The 12117-nt window shown below is 37.3% G+C and overlaps 1 protein-coding gene across 6 annotated transcripts in view; it reads left to right on the top strand.

Moving 5' to 3' along the window:
* Nucleotides 1-1512: 1512 nt before the first annotated feature.
* Nucleotides 1513-12117, top strand: part of LOC149789886 (serum paraoxonase/lactonase 3-like) — a 107587-nt gene continuing 96982 nt past the window's right edge. The window contains exons 1-4 of one of the 6 annotated variants that reach the window (XM_089971958.1): nt 1513-1718; nt 9071-9151; nt 10142-10212; nt 12048-12103. In XM_089971958.1, coding sequence (XP_089828084.1) covers nt 9087-9151; nt 10142-10212; nt 12048-12103 — 192 coding nt within the window. In that variant the 5' untranslated portion in view covers nt 1513-1718; nt 9071-9086. Of the gene's footprint in view, nt 1719-6287; nt 7034-7640; nt 7773-9070; nt 9152-10141; nt 10213-12047; nt 12104-12117 lie in introns of those variants that run through there. The other 5 variants (XM_089971956.1, XM_089971957.1, XM_089971961.1 and 2 more) reach the window with 5 other exon arrangements.

Below are 12117 nucleotides of genomic sequence, written 5' to 3'. Positions count from 1 at the left end.
TTGTCTGTTATTGTTGTTGTTGTTGTTGTTGTGTGTATTTTTATTTTATCTAAAGTTTTATCTCCCCCCATCCTTCTTTCCTCTCTTTTATACAACCCCTCTGCTTTTTTATATATTCCCGTGAATTTCCCTGCCCTTATTTCCCTTCCCCTACTTTCTATTTTATGTATCTCTTCCAATCTGTTTTTTAATTTGGTTTCTATATCATTAGTATTCGGTTTTTGAAGTTGGTGTCTAATTGCTTCCCTTTCCATTATTAGTTTCTTACTTTTTAGAGTACAGTGTTTTATGGTTATTTTTTTAAATTTTATTTTAAGTTTTTCCCATTCCATCATTATATCTAAATTCCCGTTATTTTTAAATTTTTCTATCTCCTGTTTGATATGTTGTATAAAATTTACATCTTTTAAAATCGAGTTGTTCAACATCCACCTTCCCTTCCCCCATTTAATCCTGGTTTTAATATTTATAGTCATGTTTATAAGTTTATGATCAGATATTTTAAAATCGGTTATGTTTGTTTCCTTATGCATATTTACATTATAATTGTTACAATAGAATTTATCTAGACGACTCCCTTTATTTATTTTATAGTCATAGGTAAACTGCTTCCTTTATAAATTTTGTATTCTATATACATCTGTAAGTTTATACTTTTTAATAAAAAAATCCATTTCTGGTTTTATTCTAACGTCATTTGGTGCCAGATTTCCCTCCCTATCTATATTTTCTCCCACCCAGTTAAAATCTCCCCCTATAATAATATTCTCTGTAGCATATTTCCCCATATATTCAGTTAAATGTTTTAAAAATACTTTCTTTTGTTCTCTATTTGCTGGCATATATACGTTAATTATGTATATTTCTTCTATTATAATATGTAACATCCTACCTTTAAAAAACCCATCTTCTTCTACTCTATCCCATATTAATCCCCTTTTATTTTTAATTAATGTTGCCACCCCCCCCCTTTACATCTGTATGTTCATAATTGCTAGTTAATAAAATTCCGTCCAGGTGACTTTCAAATGTGACTTTCATATAATTTTTAAACCCATTATGTGTTTCTTGTATAAGTATTATATCATAATTTAGATCCTTCGGAAATTTAAAACTTTTATCCCTATTGATACCATTTACATTAATAGACAGGAGCTGCAAGTTTTTTCCCTCCATTCCTGTCTCTTACCAGGGTGTTGCTTTTTGATTATATTAATTTTACAATTTGTTATTGGATTATAATTTAAATACTTAGTTGTGAATTATCGGGGGGGGGGGGGGGCACTGGTTTCCCTACCCCCCTCTGATGAAATTATACTGCTTACACTTTCTACTGCACTGGTGACCGTCGTTTGTATTGTGCTCTCTGTTTCTGTATCGCATGTTTGAATGGATTCTGTTGTCTCTTTGTTTCCTGTGTCATCCTCTATTTCTGTGTCATATTCCGTGTCCGTTTCCGATTCCGTTTGTCCTTTTCTTTCCCCCTCGCTATGGCTTTCTGGGTCCGTTTCTTCTTCCTGGATCTGTTTCTTTGTTTTTCCTTTCTTGTTTATTTATTTTCTTTCTCGATGTTGTCCTTTCTTGGGGTGAGATAACGTCTGTCTTCCTTTTTGACCTCCTCCTCTTGGGCATGGGTGTTGATGTTAGGGGGGTTGCTGTCTGGGAGCTATCTTGCTATCTTGCGATGAGTAGGAGCATTTTGTAGTATTCTTATATAGGTTTGTATTGCCCCAGACCAATTTTAATACATCGAGCAAAATCGGTACAAACAATCACCAGTTTTGTTTATTTTGTGGCGTTTAGCACACTGAAAATTGAGCATGAATAATAATGTAGCCATTGAATTATCACCGCTCCGGTGGCCTAAGTGGTTAGAGCGTCCGCCTCGGATACGGAAGGTCGCGGGTTCGATCACATAAAGACTTACAAAAATGGTACTAGCAGCTGCCTCCCTAGACGCTCAGCATGAAGAGGTTTAGTGTTAGGACTGATCGGCCTTGTGTCAGGATAATATGACTGGGTGGGACTTCATGCTACATGTCTGCGGCATGATGCCCCAGTGCTAGACATTACTATAAACTGCCACGCTGCAGACATCATAGCGATATGACTGGAAAATTGTTTAAGTTACGTTAAAAATCCAAATCACACACACACACACACACACACACACACACACACACACATATAGCTATTTCATTCATCAATGCTGATAAATCATTTTCCTGTCATATGTATGTCTCTTTTGAAGCATGTATGTACAGAAAAGAGGTCAGTTTCTAGAAGCACTGTCGTCATTAGGACTGAATTCCTAATTGCATGTATACAGAATTTCGGAGGAAATGGAAAAGTGCTCGCATACAATTATTGAAGTGCATTACAAGAAAATGAGCATTTAAGGGAGTTTGCTTTCAAAGTGAAATATTTGTTTTCAAACTGTGCCCATGGGTAAAAGAATTTTCAACATGGGACTTCAGTAACAAAAACGTAATTGTTTAACATTAAAAAAATATTGTGCATCAGGGAGGTGGCCATTTTGGTAACTTGACTTCATTATCGTACAGAAAATAACTTTTATTTAACAATTATTTCCCCATTAAATTAAATAATACATTTTGAAAACTGCTTTAAATATCTGTTCATGTTATGCTTATCCTTTAGAATTGACTGAATCAGATATTTTCTAGTAGGAGAATTATTTAATAAGACATTTTAAACAATTTTTGAAAATCCAAGATGACGGAAATTTTTGCGGAATATATGACAATTTAATTTTTTTTTAAATACCGATTTTGATGTTTTCATTGCTGTAAAGGTTTCGATGAGGGCTTGATATCTACATCTATTTGTTAGCATTTGGTTTTCAATGTAGACTTAGGTTAGCCTGCTTAAATTAGGGTCTGTACCGCACATTAATCAGTTAATCAGTCATCCCAAAAGTGCACACCCTGATCAGACTATACTGGTCACAAACACCTGAAGGCTCCTTTCCTATCATGCCGGTCGATTGTTATTTGATATGCCTTTATATAATGATTGGATGGATGATCACGATGAGGTGAATTCCATTCTTTGCACAGGGTCAAAATTAAGTTCGGAGGATATGATTCCTGGAATGAGGTTAAACAGTATATTATGTAGTTATTTTAAAGACAATGTAAAGATTCGAAATTGGCTATACTTACAGCATGATATAACTGAGTGTACGTAGTTTTTTTAAATAAACATAATACATTATACAATCTAGTAATTGTCTTTGCATATAATGGCTAAATGGAGGAACAGTATTCCTCCTTATTCTGTTAAAAACGCTATAATGTACATGTTAACTGCACATAGCCAGTATTATACTGACGTGCTGTCAAACCATACTACTAATGCTGCTACTACTACTACTACTACAACCAGAATTCAACAGGTGATCCACTTTAAAGAAATCAGCAGCTTCTTTTCTCCAGAAACGTCAATCTTAAAATACAACAGAACTTCTAATTTTGCAAGATATATAGTGTCTTTATATCAAAATGACAATGCTTTTAAATTCATGTGTCGCGTCAATTATGCATGTGGACATAAGTATAAAGCCAATACAAATGGCTGTGAAATAATAATCTCACATTTTGTGGCAACAAAGATCCCAACTGCCAGCTGACGCATATAATTATCCAGTTATGTGTACGAGTTATATTTTTAAATTGTAAAATGCATAATTCTTTCAAGCATTGATTAAAATACGAAAATAAGAGCAGAATATCTTAGATGTTAGAATTATGTCTGAAAATTTGCAGCTGCACCTAGCCTCAGAATTCTACACGCCCTCAAGACTGCCAGGAACAACGCTCAGAAGACCGCCCACCGCTGTGCCAACACCTACTGGCTGAACCTTTGCACCATTATACAGACAGCAGCCGACACCGGGGTTGTAAGAGGAATGCATAAGGGTATCAAGAAGGCGACAGGCCCCCCACCTCCAAGACTGCCCCTTCAAGTCCAAGACGGGCGAAGTCATCACAGACCAGGGAAACAACTTCAGCGATGGATGTAGCACTATCTCGAGCTATATGCAACCCAAAACATCGTCACTGACACCGCCCTGGATGCCATCCCAGACCTGCCTGTCATGGAGGATCTAGATACACCGCCCATCCTGGAAGAGCTCGGAAAAGCCATCGATCGCCTTGCCTGTGGGAAGGATCCTGGAAACGACGGCATTCCGCCTGAAGTCCTCAAGAACGGGAAACCAGCGCTGCTTCAGCCCCTGCACATACTCCTCTGCATCTGTTGGGAACAGGGATACATCCCACAGGATATGCGTGACGCCAACATCGTCACTTTGTACAAGAACAAAGGAGACCGTAGAGACTGCAACAACTACCGGGGAATCTCCCTCCTCAGCATCGTCGAAAGGCTTTCGCCCGTGTTGCCTTGGTGCGCTTGCAGATCCAAGCCTTCCGCGTCTACCCAAAGTCTCAGCGTGGATTTCGAGCCGGCAGGTCAACTGTAGACATGATCTTCTCCCTACGCTAGCTGCAGGAGAAGTGTCGCGAGCAGCAGATGCCCCTCTACATTGCCTTCATAGACCTGACGAAGGCGTTTGACCTGGTCAGTCGTAGTGGACTCTTCAGACTCCCGCAGAAGATCGGCTGCCCCCACGACTGCTTGCTATCGTTACGTCGTTCCACGAGAACATGCACAACACAGCGTGCTTCAATGGCGCAACATCGGAGGCCTTCCCAGTCATCAGCGGAGTCAAATAAGGCTGTGTCCTTGCGCCGACGCTCTTCGCCATCTTCTTTTCCATACTTCTCAAGTACGCATTCAAGGACTTTAGCGAGGGGATTGACATCCATACCAGGGCTGATGGCAAGCTGTTCAACATCGCCCGTCTCCGTGCTAAGACTAAAGTCACAGAGGTACTCATCCGTGAAATGATCTTCGCCGATGATGCAGCCGTGACGTCACAAACGGAAGATGGACTTCAGCAGCTGCAATGCCGCCTCTCCTACGCCTGTAAGGAATCTGGACTGACCATCAGTTTGAAGAAAACGAACATCATAGCGCAGGACACAGACTCCCCTCCCTCCGTCACCATCACTGGGTACAACTTGGAAGTTGTTGAGAACTTCACATACCTCAGGTCCAACATCTCCAGCTCACTCTCCATCGATTCTAAGGTGAACGGCAGGATTGCCAAGGCAGCAGCAGTGATGACCAGACTTAACCAGAGGGTCTGGAACGACCCCAACCTCACTGAGAAGACCAAACTGCGTGTCTACCAGGTCTGCGTGCTCAGCTCACTCCTTATCAGCGACAAAACACGGACCAACTATGCGAGACACGAGAGGTAACTCAACAGCTTTCACCTGAGATGCCTGCGGCGCATTCTGCACATCCAATGGCAGGACAAAGTACCCAACACAGAGGTTCTAGAATGCGCCAACATGAACAGCATGTTCTCCATTCTCAGCAAGAGGCGCCTTCGCTGGCTCGGCGATGTGAAGAGAATGGACTCAGGCCGCATTCCCAAGGACCTGTTGAATGGGGAGTTAGCAGAAGGTGCACGACCGACTGGACTACCACGTCTGCGCTACAAAGATGTTTGCAAGAAGGACATGAAGACGGCCAACATCAATGTCAATGACTGGGAGAACTATGCTAACGACGGTTCCACATGGCGCCTAGCTGACAGACTGGGCGTTCAAAAAGAAGAGGAAGACAGAAACATACAGCAAGCTGAAAATAGAGCTAGAAAGAAGGAGAAACAAAAACTTACTCTGGAGCTACACCATCGTCTTCCGTAGACGGACGGATGCCAAGGATATATATACTGCAAGTGAATAGTATATAAATGAATTCATAGTCTGATAAAATCAATGTATTAATTACAAATATGCACAGAAAGCTGATCCATTCCTAGCCATTAAGAGTTTGTAAAAGTTGGAGTTTCACAATGAGCACATGCTGGTCAGTTTCCCACAGTTCTCTGTCCTATATCTTTATGGGATTTCCATTCGCAGTTTAGTTGGTGCAAGTTGTAGCCAAAGTTGATTAAGTTGATAAAACTTATCTATCTATCTATATATATATATATATATATATATATATATATATATATATATATATATATATATATATATATATATATAAAGAGAGTGAGAGAGAGAGAGAGACCCTTCTTCTCCGAAGAGAATTTATATTTGTGGTAGGGTGGGGTGTATATTATTTTGTTGTCTTGTTCACCTGTAACCAAATAATATAATGGCTAATTTCATAACAGGAATGTCGCTCTGGTGAATATCCTGTCTTATGTCACTGTATTGATATAGAACAAGGTATGGAATGCAAAATTATTACAGTTTATACACGAGAAAAATCAGTAACTGCTGTTGTTGTTTTCTTTATAAACCAATAGTTTTCCAACCATACATTCAAGTGCCCCACTATATCACTATCGAAGTTTACACTCGTGGTGTTATTCTGTTGTACTTCTGGTGCAGGTATTGCAATATCTACTCATCCCAGTCTGATACAAAATCGTGTAAACAGTACGCTAAAAGTGAAGATAGCGAGTTTTAAACCCTTTTAATATATGACTCCTTAGATAAATGTATAATAAGAGGCAGTCTCTTATTATTCATATAAGGGTCGTGTATTATACATGTTTTAATCAATGTTGTCTTCACTCAAAATATACTTGTTCCCATGGGAGTATCATTTTTGTCTTGGGTACAATTTTATGTAATGCTTGATTATTGCGTGTGTTTCATGTCTGTTTGCATTGTAATTGTTATTTATGCGGGGTGTGTCACATGCTATATTACTTATTTAAATGTGTTATATCCATTACTATTTCTGCTGTATGTGAAGCCTAGCATAAATAAATGATTGATTATGTTGATATTTTTTTCCCCATGATCATCCATAGCTGTGGTGCTCCATCTGCTACCGGAGGGATATATCAACATGATTCAGTCAGGCTGATGAGTGCAGTAAGGAGTCGGAACTGGTAACGACACAAACTACAAAGTTACTAGTACGGAAATATTGCTGAATTTCTAGTGACGTAAAGCCAAAACCTTATAGGCGGTGCATATATTTAATAAGTCAAGAAAAAAGGATGCAATAATGACTTAAGTTATTTATTTATCAGTGTCCAGTGAGAATAATACAGTAAAGTTGTAGAACTATATTGGACACCACAAAGGCTTGGTTCACCAGTGCACTGCGGTTTTTTAAAATTATAATTAAGGCGGATTAAGTCTAATAAGTGTGATATATGTAGGTAATACATGCATTATTGGCATTCAGACATTTTTTTGTTGTTTTCAATCCAAAGGTTATGGACGTGCTTGATGCAGTTTTTAACCCAGCGAATGAAGTTAAACTTCCACCACCCGCCATGTTGTTGTTGATTTGTCTATACTCCGGTCTTGTATTGGAGCACCCTAACTCCAGATTGAATATGGTCTTGATTCTATATATATATATATATATATATATATATATATATATATATATATATATATGTGTGTGTGTGTGTGTGTATATATGTGTGTATGTATGTATGTATGTATATATATATATATATATATATATATATATATATATATATATATATATATATATATATGTATGTATGTATGCATGCATGCGCTTGTGTGTCTCTGTGTGTGTGTGTGTGTGTACATAATTGAAATAACCTGGTCCTGGTGGTGGAGGGGTACAGTGCTGCTACACAGATTCCTTTTTGTTTGCAACTGAATAGCATACAGGTGAGTTCATAGTCTGATAAAATCAGTGTATTAATTACAAATATATACAGAATGTTGATCCATTCCTAGCCATTAAGAGTTTATAAAAGTTGTTGTTGCACAATGAGCACAGGCTGGTCAGTTTCCCACAGTTCTTTGTCCTGTTTCCCCAAATCTTGACCCTGGGTTTGCCTTTTTGTTGGGGGAAAAAAAATGAAAAATACGCCTATATCTTTATGGGAATTCCATCTGAATTTTAGTTGGTGCAAGTTGTAGCTGTAATTAATATATGTTTCAAAACAATGTATGTTAAATAATAATAAATAAACAAACTTTTTTTCTCTCAGAAGTTTCAGCTGAATATTTTGGTACCAAAAGTATAATAAAGTCCGGCCGTTTGTCATATACACATATAATTATATTTTATACATGGACAGGTAAATGCTCCTCACAATAATGAATGATATTGCCTAATTGATATGACTTGAGTACATGGTCTTAACATCCACTTAAAGTATGGTTAAGAAGCAGTCATGAGTAGGCATTTCCTATAAAGGTTAATTGATCTGTTTGTTGTAAAAATTGAGTACCAGTCAACATCCTGCAGATGACAAGGTACAGTAAATGCCTATGTCACAAATGGACAGTCATCACTCGTCTGGTTTATTAGTGTGATTATTGTCAAAACTGTTATCTCATACATGGAACTTGCCAGATGTGCTCTCCTGAATTACCAGGTTCTCTATTGGTAACAAAAGATCTAGTGTCTGTGGTTGATATTGACCGGTTGGAAAAGGTCATGTTAGCAGACACTGAATAATCCAGAATTGTACCCTTGTGTTTTAATAGCTGTGTAATTCTTGATGAACATTGTATGCATTGTGCCCTCACAATTGTAAACAAGTAGATTGTTGTTGTTGTTGTGGGGTTTAACGCCATTTTTCAGCACGATAGGGCTATACATGGCGGCCAGTATTAATGGTGGAGGAAGAACCCGGAAAACCCCGGAAAGAACCACCGACCCACGAGAAGCTACTGGCAAGCTTTCTCACATGCCCACATTGGCTGAATCTTAGACTCGAACCGCCGCAGACATAGGTGAGATGGCAGTGATCCGTAACGAAGAGCGCTTTAGACCACTCGGCCACTCGGGGCCCCGTAAACAAGTAGAAATATTTGCATGGTAAATACTGTGATTAAACAGTTTACTGTGAAGAATTTGTCCTTTTACCTACTTTTGACTTACTTCCTGGATGCAGTTGTTTAGTAGTTTTGATGTGACTTTTATTTTACTATAAGAAGCACTTGATCCATTTCAGATCAGCCAGCAAGAAGATGTACTTGAAGATTGTTCTGTCAAGTTTGTTCCTTCTCTTCCTGCAGCATCTAGCTAGAGTCATGTGAGTAATAATTTACATAGCTTTAAAAATAAATCAGTAAAATTACAGTGTTATGACCAAATGAAAGAGTGATGCATGCATTGTAAATTAGGAAGGAGAAAGACTAATAAAAGAAAAAATGCTGATCTTGCAAATATTCTTGTTAAAAGCGGTGACTTTTATCATTGATAAAATTCTGATATATTTTTTTCTTGAAAAGTGGTTCTACTATGGCCAGACAGGAGTCGATGGCACCGATTCAGGATGGCTTTGTTAAACTTATGGAAGACATTTTCCATTCTTTTAACAACAGGGGTATATGGCAAGTTTTTCAATTTCTTGTGTTCTAACGCATTTAGTTTTTCATGCTACATTACATATATTTGTTATCCCAATGTATATGTTGTCAGTATCTTACAACAGGTGTTTAGCATATATTGGTGTGTATAATGTGTACCTTGACCTTAGACCTGCAGTGTATGTTCTGCTTTGGTACTTAAAGTTGTTGAGATGGGTTTGAGTCTGTACTATGTGTGATCAAAAGTAATTTGGACAGGATCAAGATGGCCGTTTATGTGCATACAGTGTATTGTTGTGTAAAGATAGGTTTCTCTCTTTTTTGTAAGATTTACTGAAGATCATGTTTTATTAAACATGACTGTTAGGTGTTTGGTATAAAATGAAGTTTGTATGTGACACATTGTGATCTGGCCAGAATGAAAATGATTTAATGATTTTAAAGAAACAGCTGTCAGTAAGGATTGCCAATTAATTTTGGGTTTGTATGTGTGAAAATTACGTAGCTTTTTGCTTTATTTTTTCTGTAAGGAAGACATAATATTCTATGTATTTTCAAATATATTATTTAGCAAAATAACCTTTGGGGTGTGTATTGGAGGCTGATTCCATGTTAGAAAGGAAAGCAATATGCATGAATCAAAATGAGCCAATTTATTTAATGGAAAGTTTCTATTAATATCTCAGTGTATTGAATATTTTCATGGCCTTCAGACACAACATGGATTACCATACGGTGGTGTACAATCATTTGCCTGGTCCATGTCGACTTGTACCTGGGGCTGGTAAGTTTGTAATTTGAGCTTAGATTTGGATTTTATTTCTTTTTCTTTGACTCAATGAACATCACACCAACTGCTTAATGAATTTTAGCAATATATACAATGCTTATATTGGTATCAGTGGTCTGTGGGATGGATAAATTGATGGAAACCATGTATGTGTTATTTGGATGTCATGGATGATTACACATGCTTACACATGGAATCTTAGGATGTAACCACAATACAGTCTATGGTGCAGGCCGTATAAGTATATCACATTGTGAATCTAGACTTTTGGATCATCATTATATTCATTTGTGACTCTAGACTTATGGATCATGAATATATTCACTTGTGAATCTAGGCTTCTGGGTCATGAGTATAATCTGGACTTGTGGATGATGAGTATAGTCACTTGTGAATCTAGACTTGCGCATCATGTATATATTTGCTTGTGAATCTAGACTAAGTCTTGTGGATCACGTGCATATTCAGTTGCAGGTCTAGACTTTTTGTGGATCATGAATATAATCTAGACTTGTGGATCTAGACATCTGGATCATGAGTGTATTCACTTGTGATTTTAAACTTGTTGACTATGAGCTCATTCACTAGTGAATCTAGAATTGTGGATTCATGAGTATATTCACTTTTGAGTTTAGACTTGTGATATTCAGCTTCTTTTCTCAGTGAACTTCTTGTATTTCTATTTTTAAACATTTTGGGCACAGGTACATTGCTCTGGCTTCATTTTTTACTATTCTTTTTTTGGGAGCAAGTCAGTAAATGTTTTTTTTGAATGAGTCATTTCTGGTATCTGAAAATGTTATTATTTCAGGCAAGCTACAGTATGTTGTTAGAGCGTTTAACTCAAATTCCAGTGGCTATGGGTTTGATACCTGCCCATACCAGCCTGGGTTGGCTGCCTTGGTATGTTCTTGGGAAGGGCACTTAGCATCTATTTCCATGATGTGATATACCAATTATTGTCTTGAAAGTGCCACTAAAACCAACCAGAAAACAGACTTATTGTTTCAGGGTTCATGCTTGTATGCAATTTGGGTAAAATTATGTAGTTCCCTCAAGCTGTCATTTACCTAAACATGACTAAAATGTGAAGTTTAGCCTTGATTTCACAAATTTCATGACCAAAGTAAAGTGTTGACATTTGTGTCTGTTTTACTTTCAAAGGGAAAGTTGGAAACTTAGATAAAGAATGCCAGTACTCTTGGATCAGTTTTAGTGCTGATTTGATGGTTATAAATGCCAAAATGACATTTCTATCAATGGAATTTCTGCTGAAATTCATGATTCTTGAAAAAATAAGTGAAACATTTAAATTTGTGTTACTCATTCAGAAATGAAGGTGATACTTCCAGGTCTGTTACTACCAAAATTGATAATTTTATTCAATATTTCATCCTGCAGATGTGCCGTTATAAGTCCTTGGGCAATGTACATCACTCTAATTGCCTCGGCAATAAATAATCTACTGTTGTTGCTATGCCATACAACACCAAACCAGACTGATCATCCTATAAGCAGACAAGAAGGTGATTTCAGTTATGGAGTTACCTGTTTTCAAGGATACCTGTTTATAATGTTTTAATAATAGCTTAATTATTCGACATAAAAATCAACAAAAACAAAGTTTAAGTGATTGTTTTGAACAATTTGGAACTTTCTACATTTAGTCATTATTTTTGACATCATCCAATTCTTGGTGGAGAAAAAAGTAATTTCACCCAGATATTGGAGTTCAGCATGGACCTTGTTGTTTTAATGATTTATTCAACAGTATATACAATATGATCAATGTAGTAAGTAATGTTCCATTTATTGTTTATTTCTAACAGATTATGGATCAGAAGATATGCAGACTCTGTCCAATGGGTTGACTTTTATCACCTCTGTAAGTATTTCAAT

This window comes from Sinohyriopsis cumingii, chromosome 10, assembly GCF_028554795.1.
Source record: "Sinohyriopsis cumingii isolate HCF-2022 chromosome 10, ASM2855479v2, whole genome shotgun sequence".
Classification (NCBI taxonomy): Eukaryota; Metazoa; Mollusca; class Bivalvia; order Unionida; family Unionidae; genus Sinohyriopsis; species Sinohyriopsis cumingii.
This window is presented reverse-complemented; position numbering and strand designations above follow the sequence as displayed.